This window comes from Lissotriton helveticus, chromosome 3_1, assembly GCF_964261635.1.
Source record: "Lissotriton helveticus chromosome 3_1, aLisHel1.1, whole genome shotgun sequence".
NCBI lineage: Eukaryota > Metazoa > Chordata > Amphibia > Caudata > Salamandridae > Lissotriton > Lissotriton helveticus.
The window spans coordinates 483410205-483434218 of NC_136061.1; the positions used below are offsets into that span (position 1 = coordinate 483410205).

Consider the following 24014-nt stretch of genomic DNA (forward strand, 5'->3'; position numbering starts at 1 on the left):
ATGTCATCTACCCCTGATAAGGCGAGACAGAGCACCATGAACTCCTTTCAATTTTTTGGTAGCTATTCTTGACTCAGCGGGGGGGGTAACGTTGCAAGGGATTGTGACCACATTAATAGTAGCTCAGTTTTAGTGCATTTCTTGTGAACCCTAGGAAGATAAGGTCCTCATAGTGACCATTGAGGATCAATATGTTACCTAACAACATTTCTCTGCAAAAAAAGGCAGCTATCCACTTTACATACCAGCCTAAGTCTTTTTTGTTTTAAACTAAAGGTTTTTCAAACCCCAGGGCTTTCAACAATAAGAACTGTGACTCTGGGGCCATATACTGAATCCCCTCAAATCATTGGTCTTATCTGTTACCTTAACTTATTTGAGCAGTCCTTTTCACAGAATATATGGGACATCATGAACCTCAAATCTGCAAACAATGGCTAAATTGCACCCGGTATAATACTTTAAAAGTTCTTTATGTTATACCATACTACATATTTCTGTATATTGCATTGTTTGCAGGTTCTTTGGCCTCTTGGTGATGTACCTTCTGGATTCAGCCCTCGTCAAGATGCTTTTTTTCATGAAAAAAAAGTCTAGCTAACTTTGGAAACATAAAAAAATTAGTGAAGAATAAAATATGTATATGCCGAAGATTCCAGTATCCCCACTATCAATACCTAAGTCAGTTGGAAAATCTGGCAAATTTTCAGGGACCCTGTTAATGAGGTGCTTAAATTAGGTATGGCTTGGTTCTGAACAAACACAAACTAAAATATATTGTGCCTTTATTGGTTCCTTTTTACATTTACAGCAACAGGTAAATGCAATTTTATTTTATCCTGTTGTAAGTTATACTCTGATGATTTGAAATGTAAAATCAGTTCTCTTTTCGGAGAGGAATAGGCATTGGTTTCGAGGACTTAAGCTGAACACTTTGAGTGGGTGTCATGTTGTCACATTTTCTGCTCCACTCAAATTTGAAAGTAAAAACAGAAACAAATTCAACATTCAAAAGCAACAGTGTAAATCAAAAACTTTACAAAGGTAGCAAACAACAGCTTTTACTTCACATTTTTATACTCCATATTGGTATTTTATCACCCAAATCCTCAAGTGGTTTTCCCACATTTATAGAAAGTAAAGAACCATATTCATTGTTTTTGGGTGCAAGACAGCACAATAACTAAAGTTGATGCACAAGTGGGCAAAAGGAGCACAGGGCAATGCTTATTAAACATGGCCTGCTACTTCAGTCACCCCCTGCGATGGTGCACTATAAAGGCTGCCTTGTTCAGTAAAAAATAACTGCCTCATCTCTTGGTTCCTGTCTAGCACAGGACTAGTATTGGAAGCATACCATTCTAGAAAAACATGTCTATGTCTCAACAAACGCTGAAGCATCATACACATTGGATATGTGCTGCGCACTCCACACAGATGCAATGTGTGGGTTGTTTAGAGAAATTAGAGCATTACCCCTTTGAAACACCTGCTGCAATGAGGCATTATTTTGTAATGTAAACCCCGGTCTGCCTATCATAGTAGATCAGGTTTTCCGTAGAAAGACAATGGGTGTTTTCACTGATCCACCGATGTTACATCCCGATAATGCCCTCCTGATGCAAAGTTATACAAAGCAGCCCAAATGCTATTTGAGCTGAAAAATTTTCAGTACAAAATGACTTTTGTACTGGAAAGGTTACACCCTTGCAAGTCTTTGTACGCCTTTGCGGAAATGCAAATCTTTAATAAATCTGGGCTATCGTTTGTAAAGTTTAGATTTATATTTCAAAACTGTTTGACAAGTGGATGAATCAGGACCCTCATCTTCCTTTTATTCTGAAGACAAAAACATCTGCCAGAAGTGACAAAAGGAAAGGAAAGTGCAAGTATATGAACTTGTAGTCTAAAGGTCTGATATTTCACAGTTGTCTGCCCATAACAAATATGTGATACTTACATCTTCACCAGCCTTGCCTGCTGGACCATCTGGACCACGAGGACCAGGCGGACCCTGAAAAGATAACCATGATCAGAAATGAAATACCACAGCTTAAAAGAAAAACTAATTTTTAACCAAGCTTTATTTATTTTTGTGGAAGACCAACTATTTACATCCTGATGTGAGCACAGACAAGTGGAAAATACAAGTAAAGAAAACACTTCCAATGCATAATGTGATTTAATATTTTAAAATCAAATAACTGATACTTGGGGTACTTTGCCAAATTCTTCAAAGCTGCTATCCACAAGCTATTAAAAAAATGCACTTGCAAGCTCACACTGATATCTACTCAATATGACGGGCCTCTCATTTCTCCCCTGACTGAACTCACCTTCTCATGAAATCACAACTAAAAGTGTACTCAGGAAGTCATTAGATCCAGAAAGGAAGATATCCTCATGCCACTTAGCCACAGGGAAATTGAGAGAGAACTTGCTTATTCCTGATTTTAGTGTAAACTAACTAGGGGGGACATGTTCCTTCCTTCCAAGAAACGTCTTATGGGCATTTTATACTGAATCTTAGTTTAAGAGCGGCATCTCTATGTCACGAAACATCTGGCTCTTCCATGATTAGATGAAGAACAGCATCCATTGAAGAAAATATCTTAACTTATTGGCTCAGTGTCCCACAAAATGGATCAAATTAGGGGTGCAGGCTGTGTTACGATTCTGATCCTACCTCATTTTCAGAAGAAGCAAGGGGCATATTATGAATACAGGCAATAAAATGATCGCCGTTTTAGCGGCAGATGTGATGGACATCTAACATGGGCTTCAATTGGAATTCCATAGAGCATATTATCAAGCCCATTATCGCCGTTTTAGCAGCAGTTTTCTGCCGCTAAAACAGCGATAATTTTATCGCCTGTCTTGATAATATGCCCCTAAATGTTTTGGCAGCTCAACTAAAGAGACCAGGAACTAGGTGCTATTTCACATCTCCTAGTAAGTTATAAGGTGTCTGTTGGACATGGCCCTCTCTACAGGGTCACCCACCCAACTTTATGCCTGTTTCTGTCCATTTTTTACTAAATGCATTTTTGTTGGCCTTAGGACTCACTCGCCTAAAACATGGTTAGATTGGTTTATACCCCATTGACATAATTATTTATAAGTCCCTTGTAGGGTGGCATTCCATATAACCAGGACCTGTAAATTAAATATTATCCGAGAGCCTGCAGAGCTTATTGTGCCACCCACTTAAGTAGTACCTTAAAACATGCCCCAGGCCCGCCACTGCAGCCATATTGCGATTTAAAATCCATGTCGACTTGGCATTTAAACCCTGTCACCATGCCTTAGCCTTCCCTTTTATTACCTATGCCTCACCCCTAAGGTAGGCCATAGGTGGCCACAAGGCAGGGTGCAGTATAGTTAAAATGTCCTGGTAGTTATTACATTTAATAAGTTGTAAATTGGAAACAGGTAGCTATTTCATTTTTAATGTCTTTGGAATTGTAGTGAAATACCCTATTTAATGGTGTCGTTGGGTTTTTGATTACAATTTTAAAAATGCCGCTTATAAAAAGTTGGTATTTTTCTGCCCATAGTCCTTTTGTGCCTGTAGCCTGGCCTGGGTCACAAGGCCGGGTGTAACTGACAGTTAGACTTTGTGAATTCCTCCCAGACAGTCCCACAGAAGGGGGATTAGGTGTGCCTGAGTGAGCCATCTGCTGGCAGGATGGGGGCTGATATGAGTGAAGCTCCACTTGCAGCTGAATAGCCTGTGCTCTGCCCTCACACAAAGGGCTTAACAGCCTTACATTGTTACTGCAGCCAGCTTGGAGCCAGGGTGGGGGAGGTATCCGAAAATTCCATAGACTTCAAAGCCGATGTCTGGAAGCTTCTCCCACTTTCCAGTATCAGGGCACTAGAGCATTAAAGTAAGACCTTGGACACCAACTCTTCAGTACACTTCTGGAGCTGTAGATACTCTGCCAGGAAGATCTGCTATGCTGCTGGAAGGACTGCCACTCTGCTGTACTGCTGCTCTGAAGGGCTGCTGCCCTGCTGGATTGCTGCCCTTCTCTCCTGCTGCTCTACTACCCGCTTCCTGGGTACAAGGACTGGATCTTCAACTGTCCCAGGACTTCCAAAGTGACTCATAATGGCTAGTTTTCTGGCCTCCTGTTCAGAGTCCAGGGACACAAAAGTCTACCTTCATCATGAACCCACACCTGGGCCCAGCCTGAGTGAGTCCTGACCCTCCCAGTGGTACCCCATTTGTCCTGGACCCTTGGAAGTGATGCGGAATCTGCACAGATAGCCAAAATCTAAAATCTAACCATCTCTGCTGCTCCCAAAGGGAGAAATTCCTATGAAGGAACCATCAGACTTGATTTGCATTGCATAATCCTCCATATAACAAAATGTCTAGACCAATCTTGCAATAGAATAAAAAATATATACTGCTGTTAATGTTGTGCAGCAACTGTAAGGAGATGAAATTAAACCAGAAAGTTTACATTAACTTACCATTCCACCTGGCTCTCCATGCTCACCTGGTGGACCTGGTGGACCAACAGGACCCTAAAAGAAATGACATTTGAACTAATTTAGGCTTCATTATAAATTTTGTGGATTAAGATTAATTGTTTCAATTGTCAACATCCATATTAGAGCTAAATAGGTTTGTCACAATAGAGCAACACACTTGTATTTCATCAATTCTCATTGCTTTACATAAATAAATTCAGTTTAATGTATGATTTATCTTTCCTATTATTTAGTTCTATGGTTGGTCATATTAGTAAGATATAAAATCCAATTTCTAAAAAGAATGTCATAAACATAGTATCTAGACATGCATGTTTCTTCTTGATTTGCAGTGCAAATCTACTTACCTATTTGCTTATTCAAGGCCCTATTCTTTACAACTAATGTCTGTTCTCCTCACGGTGAAAGCTTAGTAGTCACTAGCTCAGCTGTTGTTTATCACGTTTGCTCTAATGCATCCTGCCACCATCTTGTCTTTACTTAACCAGTGACATGTACCTAGACTAAAATACTTTAGCCTAGGCAGTGTGAGTGGTAGACATCAGACAGGTTGAATGAACGCTTCCACCACTGCCACTTCTGAGCAAATGGAATCCTTCTATAGTAAACATTCCTAGGCACAGGGTGCTCTAAGGATTAATCCACACCAATTTACATATTCAAAGGGATTTTCAACCAGCAAACCTGCTGTTATAGATCACCACCATGCATTACATACCACATGCAACTGCCCCAGAGTATTGCGTGAAGACCCACCTAGCACAAAAGCTATTATCAGAGTCAAAATTCATGCCGGGATGCCTAAGGGTAACTGTGCGCTATACAAGATTCCAAAATAAATAAATAAAATAAATGTCTATCTATCTATCTATCTATCTATCTATCTATCTATCTATCTATCTATCTATCTATCTATCTATCTATCTATCTATCTATCATCTATCTATCTATCTATCTATCTATCTATCTATCTATCTATCTATCTATCTATCTATCTATCTATCTATCTATCTATCTGTCTATCTGTTTATCTATCTATCTATCTATCTATCTATCTATCTATCTATCTATCTGTCTATCTATTTATCTATCTATCTATCTATCTATCTATCTATCTATCTATCTATCTATCTATCTATCTATCTATCTGTCTATCTATGTGTCTATCTATGGATTTAAGTATTTCTCTGACTATGTGTTAACCTGCATTAGTATATATACTAATGCAACTAGGCATTATAGCCTAGCTGTTTAGGTCCAAGGCCTTCAGAGGCCCTGTTTTCGAAAGAGTTGCTGAACTTTAAAAAAAAAAATAGAAGTTATGACAAAGTTCCCAACAAGTTTCAAAGGGTTGCAAAGTTTCAAAAAGTTGTTGAAAAGGTTAGGAAGTCACTTTAAACAACAAAACAAGAATCTTGACATGGTCAATCTGTCCACCCGCCAAAGAAAAGAGCTGAGGAAGCAGTAAAGGGACTGAAGGAAACTTGTCTACGGGTATCTCTGTGGATTTCCTGAAGATGGCGCTCAGTACGCTGAAACGCGAATAGAGAAAATAAAAACTTTTATCACTGAGCCACTATGTCACAATTTGTGAAATCTTTTATATGTGTTTGTCCCTGTATTTAGTTATGAAAATTTCTGTATGAATTATATACTAATTTGTATTTTATATTTGTCTGTTTTTTTGTGCATCTTTATATGTTGTCTCAACTTGCGTAGTATGTTATATTGTCTTAAATTTCAAAATGTGTATGTCTGCCACAATTAATATATATTTTTTTTAATATGGAATTCTATTAATAAAATGAAGTTTTTAACTTGAACTTGTAGTACACTGAGTCTATGGTAGTATCTATGTGTTCTGTATAGGTATGTATTAGTGATATGACCTAGTACTGCCTAAGGGTGTTGTTTTTCAGATTTGTACTTCTTCCAGTTCTGCATAGAACGAACATGGACAGTCATCCTAACAGAGGTTACATGATAAAGACCAACAAACTGCATTGAAGATGATTACTTCATAATGTTGCATGCATTATGATATTGGACTTTTGTGGAATAAATTAATAATTTGTTAATCTTGCTGTTCAAAGAATATGTATTTTATTGTAAATACAAATTGTTAGGCAGTAATAGTACAAGTTGGAAAATTTGTAGTGCGGTATTGTTCAATATAAACAGACAAATATGCCTTTGATCATATATTTAATTTAATTTATTTTAATTTCACACAGGTGCCTAAAGAGAAAGATGTATGCATGTTCTGTATGTTTCCATGATTGAACATTATTGGGAAACTGACTGACTATGTAATTGATATTTCGTGTTCTCGAGATATACTCGCTGCATCAATTCAGTTTGCTCAGTTTCTCTTTTATTGCTGCTATGTGAGCACAATGAAGGTTGCACAAAAACTAAATAGGTAATGAGTCAAAATGATGCACAAGTTGGAAGGGTTGCAAAGAAGACGTTAATGAAGAGAAATCAAGAAAAGATATAAAGAAGATGATTTTATAGAAAGAGATGAAAAAAGATGATAATTCAATTGCGTAAACATTTCCTTAACTGTGCAGATGAGGACCTCAAAAGAAGAGTTGATGTTTGTGGTAAATCGTGGAGAATCACATAATTCAATGTATAGGAAAGTGTAATAAATAGTTATTCCGAGAACAGAATCCAAAACAGAAGTACAGTTGCATAGTCAGTAAGTGACGAAAGAGGAGAAAGGCTTAGTCTAATCTGTACATTCTGAGTTATCCTATGAGGATATACGTGAGTTGCTCTTTTAAATGAGGATTTAAGATGTAGGCAAATATTCCTGGTTAAGGACTGGAATTAGGAAAAGAGGGAGGGATCAAACCCTTAGGGAACCTCTTTAGTACTCTTTCCCTAAATACCAGGGGTACCATTTACTAGGGACTTGCGGAGGTGCTAAAGGTCTTGTCAATTGTGGAACAATTGCACCGTTACCTTGGTTTTTGGGAAAGAACACTGGCACTGAGAATCAGGTAAGCAGGAACCCAGTGCACTTCCATCAAGATTGCATCAATTACCAGACACAAAATGGGGGGAGCATAATCCTACATCAATCATATGAAGACAATGCAGGAGAGTGTTCCAAGCATTTATGGCTAAAACAAGAAAGGAATGACATCTGGCACCTGCCAACAGGAAGACGAAAACAAGAAGAAGAGGGATTACATAGCTCCTATAAAATGGGACACATAGTGTTCAAAAGGAGTGCAAAATCTTGATGAGACAATGGTTAACAGGACAGCCATGGTTGATACTAGGAATTGATAAGCCATCTCCAAGCAAAGAAAAGTCAATGTTTTAAATGTGGAGAGATAAGGATCAGTTAAAAAAGACAGACAAGCCACAGCACACAGCCTAAAATGGGAATAGAAGTTGAGAGCAACAATGAGCATTGACAAGCAAGTTCCAGTTTTGAAAACGTCCTTAGAATTATTAGAAATAAATCAAATGATTTCTAAATAAGTAGAAAAACTGAGAATATCATAAACTTTGCACTATACTCTTTCCACATGTTTACAATGCAGTGCAAGATTTTAGTGGTAGGTAGTTGATGGGAGGAGCACACAGTTTTGGGTTGAATACAAGAACTGAAAGAGTGTGTGAGTTAAAATAAGAAACCTCTGTGACTATTGAAGCATCAAGAGTGGTACAATGGTGAGAAGGAATGGAAAAGAAATCGGAATGATTTCAGTTAACCTAGCGGTGTTAAACTTTACAGCATGAATTTGGAGTAGTGTGTTGTTCCAAAGAAGGGAGAAACAAATTACAATATATGACAGAATGATCAGACCAGACTACAGGACTGGAATTGAGAAAAGCACCATAAAAGGGATGAGTCAAAATGAAATCTACTGAATGACTGGCCAAATGGGTGGGGTAAGAAACTAATTTATATATGCTCAACGTACAACAAGAGTTGACAACACTAGCTGAACTGAAGATAGCATCAGAATGAAGCCCACAGATAAAATAACCAATAATGAGGGTCAGAGAGTGCCCAAAAGGCAACAAAGTCAAATAGTTGAAAATCATCAGAGATTAAAAGATATGCAGGACAGGCAACTAATAAACCAATAAACAAAAGAGAGGGAGCACAGAGCTCAGCATGAGCATATGGGTCATAATAAAAGATGGAACTCCAATAAATTGTTTAAAGATGATAGCTAACCTACCACCTGCAGGGTCTAAACAGGAGCTGTGCACAGAGTGATATGCAGAAGGATTTGCTAAAGCAGAGTCAGGGGCAGATGCGTCATGGATCCAAGACTCAGTAATAAAGTATCAAGATGGTGCTCTATGATAAAATCATGAATATCCAAGGTATATTTTTTGAGGAATGTGAAATGATAAGACAGCATTTGAAACATTGGGAACAATATAAAGATATGACAAGGTCTCAGAAGAGGCATGTGAGAGTCTTAAGGAAGCATTATGATTGAAGTGTTCTTTGGGTTTTGAGCATAACTTGTGAGGACTCGATCAGGGTATAGAACTTACAAAGGTGTGAAGCAAGGAGTGTGTCACAGGGGTAGAAAAGTCTGAATGCGTTAACCTGAGGATGGATGATAAAAGCAGTAGCATACTGAATGCTAAGTGCATCAAGTGTGCAGAAGGGGGAAGGCAGAATTGCCTTTGGCTGGTGCCATTAAATATAGTTGTGAGGCAAGACACATGACCCAAACACTAGTCCACTCTGAAAAATTGCCCCAGGATGGTGGCCCAGTAAATACTGTCTTGAAGGTGGTGGTGAGTAGAAGATTGGGGCTAAAAACTCCACAGCAATCACCTCTTACATTCATGCTATACTCAAATAAACAATAAAAGTAGCAACAATGATCTTCCAAATTTCACACCCAAAATGGCACAACACTTAAACATCCTTTAGCAGAATAGAAATATGTGTTTGCTATACCCCAGAAAAAGGCAAAGAAAATACTGTGTTCTGACAGAAGAAGACCGTTGCTCAATATCTAATGAGGATGACTTGCCTGAGTTCCTGGCAGTCCAGGAGGTCCTCTTGGTCCAACTTGACCCTGTAAATAATAAATTATGTGGAAGTTGTTAGAACTAAATACAGTAAAATTAAGAACATATTAGAACATATTCTTGTATCTTTAACCAGCATTGAGATATTGTTCTTTGGGCTGTAAAAGCTGTAAAAAATATTGTCAGTGATTAAGGAGGGAGAGGGTGCAGGTCACAAAAAAGGAAAATATTTCAAAGTTTACCACAGATATTTTCTAGATGTCAACTCCCTTGTCAGAACTCAAAATGCGGAGGAGTATTTTTACCAAATGTATGGAAGTCATGAGTGTGCAGACACACTCTTAATCCTGCACGCTTACTCTTGCAAATTGTTTGGAGCACAAGAAATCCACAGAATTGCCTTAATCTGCATTTGTACATGTTTGCCCTTTATTACTACACTTGGAAAACATATTTCATAATAGAACATACTATACCATTCCTATTTAAGGATGATGCGGTCCTCAGAGGACTTTTGCACATGTATTCCAAATTCTTTTGCATCTAGGGCCATATCACAAACCATTTGAGACTGGTGCTATTACATGCCATGTACGGTAAGGTACTGCTTATGTGAAAAACCTTTTACCATCATATGTGAAAACAGATTAGTGATGGTGGTAATGTTTGACAAGAAAATATATGCATACATCTTGTGTTGCTTTTTTAAGTTTGTGATTTTTTTGTGCCATTGTGTTTTGTGCTGCATTATTGCATTGTGCTATTGTTGTGTTGTACAGTGGTTGCTATGTTGTATTCTTTTCTGTATTATTGTGTGGGCTTCTATGTTATTCTTGGGTTTTCATTTTGCTTTGTGCTGAGTTATTTTGTTGAGCACTATTCTGCTCTGTAATTATATTAAAGATGTCAAGAAAATGTGCTGACTTTCACAGCAATAGCAACTCATCCCTTTCAAGTTCCAGGTACAAGGAAATATTTGCCACATTCCAAGATGTAAACTTACAGTGGCTTCATTTAATCAGCTGTATAAGAAACAAGTCAGCCCAAAATGGTGGCTAGGACTGTTTTTTACATTTGTGTAGGAAGCTGGCTCTGTATATACCACACCAAAATGAGGACACTACGCCAAAATGAGGTATAGTGTGCACAGAGTCCAGTGTAACCCAAAAGGTAGGCAGAGGTAAAAGTAGATAGCACCTTACTCTCTATTTATGGTAGTGTGGGTGAGCAGTGAGGCTTTATCAGAGGGTAGTGTTAAGTATTTGTCGTGCCCACTCAATCAGCATATGATGTCAAACACTCAATGACTGAACTCAGACCAATTTGGTTTGTATAAAAATATTATTTAGTTGAATGTTTATCCTAGAAACAAGCAAGCCTGGCACAGGTAAGTGTATACGATACTTTTCAAGGCAGGTTGAACAATACAAGCAAGCTGAATGAAAATTACTTCGTTACAGGTTTGTAAATGCTTTCAATACAGTGGAAATTACTGTTAGATTACTTTGGATTTCTTTCCAGATTACGTTCTGGAATATTTTTTCTACTCAGTGTTATATACCAAGATATTACACAGGGACATTATCTAGAGTCTAGAGAAAGGTTAAATAACCAATTTTTAGTTATTTGCAGTTTTTCAAAGATCCATACAAAGCCAACTCTAAACTTAAAACAATCTTTAGGAATAAGCAGTCAATGCAATCCTATGGAAGGGCATTGAGTTATCGGTTTAGATGTAAGTACAAGTTTGTGGGAGTTAGTATTCTGGGGTTAGAACGGATGAATGTTCAAAGCACCCTCAGTGAGGGATAGGGGGCTCCGGTTGATGGCTGGTCATGAGCAGGCCACAAGGTTGTGGGAGCAAATCTCCTGGTGTTAGGCAAAGGGGGATCTGATTTAGCACCCAAATTACACCCAGAGCTGCGCAGGGGCCGCTGGGTGCAGGGAGCTGGTTTGGTGTTGGATGCCCTGTTGATTTCAATGGGGAATCTTGAGTTTCAACAGAGTCTGCAGACTAGGTGACGAAGATCTTTTAGAGGTGACCACCGGTTGGAGAGGTAAGTTAGGATGCTGGTACACCATCGGCTGGGCCACCCAAGGCAGTAGGACTTCGGGTGCAGGGGTGTCTTTCGGTGTTGGGTTTTCCTTACCAGCTCCGGGTGCGGAAGGGGGGATCCTCCAGATAGAGGCTGCAGGCTTCGCTGGGAGATTAGAGGCAGATCAGAAATCCCAGATCTCAGGTCAGGATTGCCAGAAGACCTCCTCATAGTGTTGGGCCACTTGAACTTGGCTGTGGGCTTCGGGTGCAGAGTGGTGCAGACTTGCGGATTTGGCCGGAGTCAGAGTCTGTGGGTGAGAAAATCCGGTACTCACAGAAGAAAAAGTATTTCTTGTGGAAGGCAGGGCAGGTCCTCAGGGTTCTTGAGGTTGCTGGCTGCAGGACCCACCGGGATTTGGTTGGAGCATGCTTGATGGGGTGACAGGCCAGTAGAGCTGGGGCCAAGTCAGTGGGTGGCCTCCTCTTCTTAGTTTCAACACTGCTCTTCTGTGCTTCTTCTTCTTTTCTTCTTTGTCAGTTCTTGTCTGAGGAGTCAAGGTTCGGGGTTGCCCATAAATACAAGATTTAGGGGCGTTACAGGTAGGTGAAGGTTGGGACCAATATGTCCCTTCCTTGGGGTGGGTACACCCCTATAATGCCACCCTCCAGTGGGAGGGGGGCATATGCCCCACTCTGGTTGGCTGGGTCCCCCATCTGCAAGATGACGGGGACTGAGAGTTGTGCTTCACCTCTCCTCCCCCACCTGATGGGTGGGGTTGGTAAAGGTGGGCACACCTCCCTTCCTCACTTGGTTTTCCAGATGATTCTCCTGCCCAAAGTGGGGGTCAGAACCGGTGGGTGCCAGTTGCTGGAAGCAGCACAAGGCCTGGGGAAGCTCACAAAGGCAGCACGCCTTTGAAGCTTTCCCTTCCTGGACCCTGCCCATCCTGACGGAGGAGGCTTGGCACCTCATCCCAGGATGTGCATTGTTTCAGACCCCCAGGAGCAGCAGGGCTATTGACCCAGGGGTCCAGAAACATGTCTGGTGGTGGCAGCTGGCAAGCAGCCACTCAGCCTGGACACTAGTGTTAGGCAGTTTCTCAGGAGGTATCTCTAAGATGCCCTCTGTGTGCATGTTTCATTAAATCCTACAGTGGCATCAGTCTGGGTTTAATGTGCTGAGACCAAACTTCCCAGTGTTCAGTAAAGCCATTACGATGCTGTGGAGTTCGTAATGACAATCTCCCAGTACCATATACTCCTATTGGCATTACTGCACTTACAAATTCTAAGAATTGGCTTAGACACTGTAGGAGTACAGGGCTCATGTACCTGTACCCTCACCACTGGTATAGGGAACCCAGCTAGTGAGGTGGCTGACCTATGCCAGGGCAGTGGGTTGTAGTCATGGCACACAGGCATGAAAGCCATGTCGACTCTTCACTTTGTTCTGCACCAAAACATGCAGCCTGCAAAGGCAGTGTGTGTGTGTAAAGGTACAGGGCCTCCAAGGGTGGCACAATAAGTGCTGCAGCCCTTAGAAACCTTCCCTGGCCACAGATTCCTTGTTACCTGTGGTACAATTTATAAGGGACTGACCTGTGGACAAAGAGTGCCAATTGGGTTTTGCTTTCAATGCAGTTTAGGGAAAGAACATAGGACCTGGGTACCTGTTTGGCAGGAACCCAGGGCACACTCAGTCATAGCACATCAGCAGTTTAGCAAAAAGTGGGGGCAACCATGCAAAAAGAGGGTAATTTCTTACAATTTACACTTCCATTGAGCACTTTATATGATATTGTCCGCGACGTTAGGTGTAAGAATACGTAGGAAAAGTCTTAGAGCTGTCTGTGAAGACAATGTATCGATGTTGTGAGTTTTTCCTACATTCCCATGGTTAATCTCATAACACACTTTATCACATCCCCATGTCAAACACCTTAAGAGAACTCTGACAACAAGGAAGTTTTTCCGCAATAGTGAGTAGAATTTAAATTTGGAACATTCTAGAAATATAGGGCATGTCTAATGGGAGCGTATTCCAAGCCCTTGCGGCTCCCAGCACAAAGCCTTTTACCACCCCAGACAAGCGGTGAAACCTAGGCACTGCTAAGAGTTTAGCACATGCTGATTGAAGAGACCTGCCTGGCGTGCACCAGTTAAAGCTTTTCCTAAGAAAGTATGGACCATGGCCATGCAGTGCTTTGAGAATGATACAGAGTACTTTAAAGATAATTCTCTATCTGACAAGAAGCCAGTGTAGTGCTCTTATAACTTTGAAATGGACTGGTATTTGGGAATTTTAAACAGAAGCTGAGCAGCTGCATTTTGCAGTACTTGCAACTTATTTATGACATGCTGATGAGCATTTTGATATAGCCATTGCAATAGTTAATCTTTATCACCAAGGAATTGACTTACCACTGATCCAGGCATCAGTCCCATTTGAGAGCCAAGTCCAGATTTCTCATCAAAGCCGCCTTGCATGTGTGCTGAAAATGGCTGTAAAATAAACATGAAAAAGTTTTTTTCCAAAATAAAAGGTTATTTTAAACATTAAAAAATCCTTATCAAATATCCTTACTAGTAAATTCTCAAAATTCATGTGTCATTCTAGCAAAGAAATGTGAATTTTAATCTGCTTGTCCCACATATGTCTTCTTTTCAGCTTTAGACCAGTGTGTGGATGTCTGATGTAGAAATGGGACAAACCTTCTCTTTATTTCCTCCTAGTGACTAATACAAATGTGGAAATTCAGACCATGGGGTGTAATTTATGGTTCTTGCCAGTATTCCAGCACCAGTACTTGACCATTATGAGATAATGACCATGAAAAGGGGAGAAAACTGAGAATACGTTTTAGTGTGTCTCTTTCCACATGTGTCCCATACTCTGGTCCCAGAAGAAATCTTGTAAACGTCTTGAACGCTTTTGGCATAAAAATTACAACTCTACAGATAAAGATATTTATCGCAAGGCCTTAAAACAATACCATGTCTCAATCCGATGTACGTGAAGTCCATTTTTTATTCAAAAGGTTGAGCTCTCCAGGAACTCTCCACTTTTTCAAGTTAGTAAAACAATTCTCTTATTTAAAGCATATCTCTGCAGTCACTACTTCTTCTGAGGAATCCTGCAATCAGTGTTCAGTTTTTTTTTCTGATAAAATAGAAAAGATCTACACCTCCTTTCCACAAAAAGTTAGAGAAGTCACACTGTGTGGTCCATGGTCTTCTCATCTGATTTTTGGGAGACTTTTTCTCATATTACAACTCTTTCCATCCCAGAACTCCAATCTCTCATTTCTAAAATAAAATCAGGTTACCCTTTTGATCCTGCCTCACCTATTAGATTGGATTTAGGTATGGAAGCTATTCTACCTGTTCTATGGGAGCTACTCAATCAGTCTTTTACAACTGCCCAGAATCCCTCTCAGTGAAGCATGCGTCAGAGGTCCCCCTCCTTAAAAAACCTTCCTTAGATCAGGCCAAACCTGAATTTCAGACCTATTTCTCTGCTTCCTTTTTTTGCTAAAATAGCTGAGAAGCATGTCAATTAGCAAATGATAAAATATGTGGAGAGAGAAAAGATCTTTACAAAGACCCAAAAGGGTTTTGACCTCACCAAAATACTGAATCCACACTCCTGCTTGCGGCGTAACATTTAAGACTCATGGCTTATGAGGGTAAGACAGCTGCCCTGGTCTTGCTAGATCTGAGTGCAGCCTTCAACACTATGGGCCCCATTAGTATGCGGGCGGACTTTGTTCGCCCGCCATACTCTCGGGAAATGGGACCTCCCGCTGAGGGTGCGGCAGTCCCGCACTCCAGATTAGGAAGCGCCCGCCACACTGGCGGGCGCATGGCGCATTTGCAACATTGCGGCGGGCGGTGCAGAGAGGGCATCACTGCAACTAATTTTAGGAATTACCTAGTAAGTAGACTGCGGTGGTCCTAAACTAATTGTGAACAAACAGAGGTGTTATTGTGAGGAAACAGCCCTCTATCTGATCCACTACATGGTGGCCAGATGTGCTGGGTCCTATCCCAACCCCAAAATCCACGATCAAAAACCTTGGAATTTAGTTAGACATTAATCTTGCTCTTGATCATCAGATAGTAAACCTGGTACGGGTTTGTTTTGGCATCTTGAAGATCCTTTGTAAGGATTATTCGCAGACGAGGCCAAAAAGGCAGTAGTCCAAGCTTTACTTGTATCCAGGCTAGACTACGGCAATGTGCTATACCTAGGGGCTTCCCAAGCCAGCATGAGAGCTCTTCAACACTTTCAGAATGCTGAAGCTAGAATGCTGCTTAACGTGGGGGTTCTGCCCTGAGATACCTTCATTGGCACCCGATGAGTGAAAGAATCTCTTTCAAAGAACTCACCTCAGATCTTCCACTCAATATTCTCACTTCCGAAGGGCGCTAAAAACTTTTCTTTTCTCACAAGCCTTCCCATTATAATCACCCTATTCTCTGCCTCCCTCCCGACCCTCCTGTCCTCCGAGGTTCAGTACACCACAGCGCCATGAAACCGTCAGGTGTCCGTGCACTTTATAAATGTTTTAAACTCAAACTCAAACTCAAGCTTTGCTTGTGCTAAGGATTATGAACTCCAGGGGCTCCTTTTACCTAAACCTCCTAATTAAACCTTACAATCCTACTCATCATCTGAGGACAATGGGTGCTGCACTGGTTATAGTTCCCAGGAAACCCCAGCAAACATGGGAGGTCTCTCCTTCAGCTATTGGGCCGCAAAAATGTGGAACTCTCTCCATGCTGAGTTAAGGCAGGAACGGTTCAAGACTATCGTCTGGAAAAAATTAAAACGTGGTTCTTCAGACAATCATAATATCTACTCTTTTCACTGGTACTTTACAAATGAGATAACATAACATAACATTACCGCCCCCTTTTAACAGCTAGTAAATTGCAGCTGGTGGAATCCTGGTGGTGCCTGAAAATGGGGATAGGGTTTTTGGTGCATGGCATGGGGAGGATCCCAGGGTAGCTTTTACAAGTCCACTCCCTTTGTGCATAAAGAGGGCAGGCTGGGGCAGGCCATTAAATGCCTGTAGCCCTAGCATATCCACAGCCAGGTCTGGGTATTACAGCCTTGGAATTACCCAGATACGCAATCCTGGGTGAGGAATATCAGGCTAGTGAGATTGTACGGGGGAGGTATGCCCAGATATACTGTTGTAGGCCTCTCAAATTGGGGGCACTCAACATTTGTAAGATTCTGGCTTCTCAGGCAGCTATAAGTGCAGAGGGTCTGTGTTTCTTGTGACAGTCTTTGTAACAGTTCGTCCTATAGAACAAGGCACAAGGTAACCATGCTTAACATGCATACCTCCCCCTCCATGCCTTTCGCTAGTACCACAGCCTGTGTACCCTATTGTCTCAAAATATATGAAACCATACATGACAACCAGCAAAACTACCCCTGCACTCTCCCTCTCAAGATGTGGTCAGTAGATTCTTCTGGCCCCTGAGCATTACCACTGTAGTCAGCAGCAGATCTGTTAAAAAGTCATGCCTTCTGTCAGGCATGGGCACTTTTTCCTTGCTTCTGTCGGGTCTTTACATACCCAGGGAGAGTTCTGAGAGGAAGTTCTTTAGCTCCTTCTCTAATCTCATTTAATATATGCAATGGAGAATGACCATGCCCAATGAAAGAATGCATTTAGAAGCCTATTTTCATCATTAGAACACTCAAGAAATTCACAGAAAACTTTGAAGGAACGTTACTGTGATCCACTAGCACAGCAAATCAAACTGTTTCACAAAACCTAATAAACATTCCCTTAAAAATATTCAATTGATGAAACGTTTTGGATGCAATTCACAACTTAAAACATTGACTTTTCTTGGCTATGATTAGCTACTCAGCCGTACCTCCCCCGTTCCAATGGAGTGCACATGGTGACACATATCCTCATAGATGACATTACACATAAACATCAATAACAACAGTAGTGACATCACTAATTCCAGGACTAATGACATCATCATTGACTTCACTGAAGTGACATAACATTGTATTTTATTACATCTATTTCCTGTTAGTTGAAAGACAGTTTTTCTTCTGAGGACCCAACACCTACCTAAGACTAGCGGTACTGCAGTCTTGCAACTGTATTTAATATCTCTTAAGATATCTATAAATATGAGTGCGAATCCAGCGTCTTTACTTTTCTAGATTAATTTGTGAGCAAAGCCCATAATTACTAATCTTGATAGGGGCAACTCGTTAAATATTGTGATTAATTGATGAGCAAGTAGGTCTTCACAACGTAAATAGATGATATTTTTGCTCGGCCTGTGTAAAACCTTAGTTGATTTGGGATGAAATCTCATCATTGGCAGTGTAACCACAGCCTTGAACATGAATGTAATGTTTGCATTGTAATCACCTACACAAGACTTGGAATGGTTATTCCAGTGTATTCTTTATAAGGCATATGTGACTACATATAATTACTGACAGTAGTAGTGTAGGCATTCATCTGCATTCAATATTCCTGAAGATATCTGCTTCTTGAACTACAGTAGCGTTATTCTCTCTATGACTTCTGTAAGGACATCTTGTTACAAAAGATGTCACTCTTCTCGATGCATTCTCAATGAGCACAGGAGGTAATGTGTGATGTTACGAAGGTGATGCTTTAAGCAATGGATTGTGAAACCATTATATGTCTCCGGAAACCAGACTGAACCCCTCAACGTCCTCTTTCTGGAAAGAAGTCAGAGCACTTCTTATGCATACTCTCTGAACTTGTAATGTTCCTACACTTCTTGAATGCAACGCTTTGTGCTCTGTTGATAGTTAGATTCCTTTATTTACAAGTATATCAAAAATATGCAATCATAGACCATAGCTGCATATACATTGTGCCCGGTACGCTCAGTATTTCAGTTGTTGAGGGTTGTATCGTGAATCTCTTGAGAAATGCCCTTTCCTGGATCATGGCCCTCCCCACACCTCACTCCTTGCCAAATCTACTGTTTCTAAAGCAGCCCCACCACTAAATCATTTTATACTTCACTTCTATGGATTTTTTCAAAAAACTGAACTGTGTGCAAAAGTTCCTGCCCGGGTGGCGTATTAAAAACAGAAAACCAACTGCACTGTAGCATGCCAGAAGCTGCAGCTGAGTGAGTGACTGCAAAGCAGCCATCACATTATTAGGGGGAGTCCAACTGGTGAGAGTTGCTTGAGATGGGGCTTTGCTTTTGGTATTATTTATTCTAGCTCCATCAAAGCCTGATCTGCCTAGTTGAGAATCATAACTCTTTTGCGGCTGCGCGTACACCTGTGGGAAGTGGTAAATCGTGATGGATGTTGGCTCAAGACATGTGCATTGGGTAAGCAGGAGGCAGTGAAAGAACTTGCCAGTTGCAAAAGTCACACTGAGACAAGAGTTAGGAAATGAATGATGCAAACCGTAAACAGTGGATTGCTGATGACTTAGCAATCAGTAAAACCTCTTTAAAGGCCTGTCTGTAAAATGAGATCTATTACATATGTCTTTTCTATTTCACGTAATTCATATTTACCTGTCCAGACTGTCCAGAGTGCGTTGGATGTCCTGGAGGACCAGGGTCGCCGGGCTGTCCTGGAATTCCAGGTTCTCCATCTACTCCAGGGGGACCACGGGCTCCCTAGAAATAAATTAAAACACATCTTATGAGGTACTACAAGTCTACATCTGTAAAGCAGTTCTAATTCCCATTTACTAGAACCCCAAAAATAATTTTTTCTAATGTGAAGAAGGCGTCACAATTGAAATGTGTGTCGTATCTGCATTAAAATATAAACAATCAGGCAGCTCAGAAGAAGGTATGTCTAAATGACCGGAGAACACCCTCCCCTGCTAAATCAATGCCCAGTCAAGGTTTGCATAGTATACTACCAGTTATTAGTTTAGTACAAGTTATAGAGCACACTCAAATCTCAGTGTTTAGATTGCTCACCCCCAGAGCTACATAGACAAATAACATCTTTGCTTCTGTATTTTTAGAGTTTGGTACCAATGTTATGCTACATTGGAGAATGTCCTATTACGTATGGTAATCTTCATTACTCCGGGTCCCGTAGTCCTCGACACCTTCGTCAACAAGTGAGATGTACTATCTCTCTGACAGAAAAAAAGAAAGAAGGAATGCTGGACTTACCACCACCCCCCTCCCGCCGGGAGTACAAAAGGGTACATGACCCAGCATTCCCTCTGTAATACCAAGCCCAAGATGAAGGCCGGCACACAAAGGGAGGGAGGGAGGGAAGTCACGAAGGTGTCGAGGACTACGGGACCCGGAGTAATGAAGATTACCATACGTAATAGGACATTACCCCCAGGTCCCTCCATCCTCGACACCTTCGTCAACAAGTGAGACATACCAAGCAGCAACCCGGCATTCATCCACAAGAAAAAAACACAACAAACCACCAGGACAGCACAGAACCCAGAGATTTATTGGAAACACAGAAATCAAGGGCGAGCACAACCCAACACCCCTAAAGCAAAACCGCCCTCCACACCCAGCAAATTGGGAAGGCGATAATGCTGGATGAAAGTATTGGGAGAAGCCCAAGTGGCTGCCCTACAAATCTCAGAGAGAGGAACACCCCGGACCTCAGCCCAAGACGCCGCCACCCCTCTAGTAGAACGACCCTGGACACCCACCGGAGGAGGGGAACCAGAAAGAAAGTAGGCCAAAGAAATGACCTGCTTCAGCCATCTACCAATCGAGACAGAGGAAGCCTTGCAGCCATGGGAAGCAGCCCCAAAGGAGACAAAAAGGGAATCCGAAACATGAAAGGCAGAAGTGCGCTCCAGATATACATGCAGAGCCCTGCACACATCCAGCAAGGACCAACAAGGACCCCCCGGGGAATCAAAATCAGGGCCCAAAGCAGGCAAGACCAACTCCTGGGCCCGGTGAAACTGAGAAGCGACCTTAGGCACGAAAGCAGAATCAAGGCCCCCAACTCACCAAGGCGTCGAGCAGAGGTGATGGCCACCAGAAACACCACCTTCAAGGTAACAAACTTCAAATACACGTCTGACAAGGGCTCAAAAGGAGGATCCAGCAAAGCCCGAAGGACCAAAGGCAAATCCCACAAGGGAAAGGAAGGCCAGGACACAGGACAGCCCAACCCCTCTTGAAACCTTCCCACAAAACTTGAAGCACAGTCTGCAAGGAACACAGCAAAGGGGAAAGGCCCAACCCCGCACACCAACGACTGAAATCACTCCAATGACGATCATAAGATCGGAGGGTAGAAGGTCTACGGGAACCCTGAAGAGCCACAGCTAAATGCTCAGGGAAGCCACATCGCCGCCACCCCTGCCTCTCAACCTCCACACCGACAGCCGCAACCGGAGAAGAGACAGGGACGGGGACGAACGCAGGGGAGACGAGGACAGGGGGAGAAACCAAGGGCCCCGGATCGCCAACAGACGAACCGTCGGAAACCAAGACCTCCGAGGCCAAAAGGGCAGGACCAGAACCACATCCCAAGACTCCAGACACAAGCGCGCAAGAAACCGAGGAATCAGCGCCAAGGGAGGAAAGGCATAAAGCAGGCGCGGAGGCCAAGGAACCGACAAGGCATCCACCCCCAACAACCTTCCTGCAGGAATCGGGAGCAGAAGCGAGACAGCTGCGCATTCAGCCGGGAGGCAAAGAGGTCCAGAAAGGGACGCCCAAACCTCACGCACACAAGCCGAAACGCAACCCGGGTGAGAGACAACTCCAACGACCCCGGAAAGCAACGACTCAGGGCATCCGCTACAAAGTTGTCCACTCCCCGAATGTGAATCGCCCAACAGAACAGGGGAACAACCACAGCGTTCAGAGAGGCCGAATGGACCCTCCCTTGATGGTTCAGATACACCACAGTCACCACATTGTCAGAACGGACCAGAACGTTCCGACCCAGGAGCAGGGCACGAAACCCCATCACAGCCCGACAAACCGCTGTCAGTTCCCGCCAGTTGGAGGAACGGCGAAACTCCAGGACGGACCAGCGACCCTGAAGGGACCGAGACCCCAAGGTCGCACCCCACCACAGGGAGCTTGCATCCGTAGTCAAAACCAGAGACGGGGAAGGCTGCAGAGGGAGACCCTGAGACAGATGCAACCTGGTCGACCACCAAAGAAGAGTCGGGAGGACCGCAGGAGACACAGGCAGAAGGAACTCCAAATTCCCAGACACAGGATCCCAGTGGGACAGAAGATAACTCCGCAGGGGGCGCAGGTGGAACCAAGCCCAAGCCACCGTAAAGACCGTCGCCGCCATCAGACCCATAAGCCTCAACCAGAGGCGCACCGGAAAACAACCCCCTGCCCGAAACAGCCGAGCCAGGGAAACCAGGGTCAGGATACGAGGGACAGGCAGGAACACACGGTTGAGGTTCGTATGAAACCGGGCCCCAATGAACACCAAGTCCTGAGACGGGGACAACTGACACTTCGGGAAGTTGATCAGGAACCCGTGCTGACACAACGCAAAGCAAACCACCTCCCTGGCCTCCAACAACAGGACCCGAGACGGAGCATGGATCAGCCAGTCGTCTAAGTAGGGATACACCATCAACCCCTGAAGATGAAGCCAGGCGACCAAGGGAGCCACCACCTTCGTAAAGACCCTCGGGGCAGACCTCAGACCAAAGGGCAACCACCGGAACTGGAAGTGACGCCCCTGAACACAAAACCTCAGGAAGCGACGGGACCGAGGATGCACCGGGACGGGGTAGTAGGCATCCTGAAGATCCAGGGTACACATGAAGTGACCCGGAAGCACCAAAGGAATCGCCCTCTGCAAAGTCTCCATGCGAAAGGGAATCCGCAGAACCCACTTGTTCATAACCCCTAAATCCAGAACCAGGCGGTAACCCCCCGTGACCTTGGGCACAAGAAAGATCAGGGAATAAAAGCCCGACCCACCTCCGCAGGAGGGACCTCCTGAATGGCCCCCTTCAGAAGAAGATCCTCCACCCCTTGAGATGAGACCTCCTGGATCGGCAAGCAGGCCAAGGAGTCGGGCGGACACCGGAGTCTGGGGGGGGGAACAGAGAACTCCACCACATAACCCTCGAGCAAGATGTCCAACACCCAAGCGTCGGAACAGGACTGAACCCAGGCGTCCAGGAAGAAGCGCAGCCGCCCTCCTACCAACAACCCAGGAACGTAGCCATATCCTGCAGGGGGTAAAGGTAGGCCATAAAACGCGGGACCAGAATACGGTCCGAATCAGCCCACTCCCGCTTCAGAACATCCTTAATAAAGGGGTGCACCGGGACATCCACTGCGGCAGAACTCTGGAAATGCCACAGTAAAGAACCACCAGAAGTACTGGGAGCAGCCACATCCGCGAAGCCCATGTTCTCCTTCACATGACACAAAATCTCAGGCAGGGCGTCCTTGTCAACATACTTCCCCTTGAGGTCAGAGTCTCCTGCAACCGCAGACTCATCCCCAGATGACTCAGAAGAAACAGGAGCAGAAGCCGCCCCCTTGCTGCGAGCCCTGCCAGCACCCATCTCCGCAATGGTCTCCTTTATCAAGTGCTTCAAGCGCGCATCATCACCCCCAACAGGGCGCCTGGACTTGGCCCTAGGAGAAGGAGAACGAGAAGAACTGGAGGAAGAGGAAGACGACCTCTCCCTATGGCATCTCTTCCTCGAACACTTGCCCATCCTCCAAGCTGAGAAAGGAAGCACAGTACAACAAACACCCCACAGCAAGCAGAATTCGCCAAAAACCGCTACACGGTACTCACCACTGCCCCACATTTAAGTCCACCAAACAAATGCCGGGACAGGAGCGCCTGACTCCCCTCAGGACGGAAGTCAGGCCGCGGAAACCGGAAGGAGACACCACGCCACAGCCAATCCGGAACCACACAGGAGGCCACGCCCCCCGGTAAGCCAGGCAGACCAGGAGGGGCGGCCATCGGGCGAGCGCTGAACCTACGCGGAGCTGCATCCACGCGCGGCCGACACCAGCGCGAAACAGCCCCCACGCCACTCCCCCCAAGCCCGGCAGGGAGGGAGAGGCAGATCGATCCAGAAGAAAAATCGTCAAAGTAAGTCCAGCGCGGGAGCGTCTTCAAGCTCCTCGCGCTCCAAACACATCCGTCAGAATGACAAAAAAAAAGAACAGAGGGAATGCTGGGTCACGTACCCTTTTGTACTCCCGGCGGGAGGGGGGTGGGGGTAAGTCCAGCATTCCTTCTTTCTTTTTTTCTGTCAGAGAGATAGTACATCTCACTTGTTGACGAAGGTGTCGAGGACAGAGGGACCTGGGGGTAAGTGTACATCAATCCAATCCTAATCGATGGTCTTGCGAAAGTCCTAAGGGAAAAGGGAAGCCTTGGTCTAGATGACTCAGTGAAAAGCTAGGTTTACCTAATATTTAGTAAAGCTTGATCCAAAAAAAG

The 24014-nt window shown here is 43.5% G+C and overlaps 1 protein-coding gene across 1 annotated transcript in view; it reads right to left on the reverse strand.

Moving 5' to 3' along the window:
- Positions 1–24014, reverse strand: part of COL5A2 (collagen type V alpha 2 chain) — a 383714-nt gene that overhangs the window by 163547 nt on the left and 196153 nt on the right. The window contains exons 5-9 of the mRNA XM_078680359.1: positions 19127–19231; positions 13985–14065; positions 9528–9572; positions 4483–4536; positions 1961–2014 (exon numbers count right to left, since the gene is read on the reverse strand). Coding sequence (XP_078536485.1) covers positions 1961–2014; positions 4483–4536; positions 9528–9572; positions 13985–14065; positions 19127–19231 — 339 coding nt within the window. The remainder of the gene's footprint in view (positions 1–1960; positions 2015–4482; positions 4537–9527; positions 9573–13984; positions 14066–19126; positions 19232–24014) is intronic.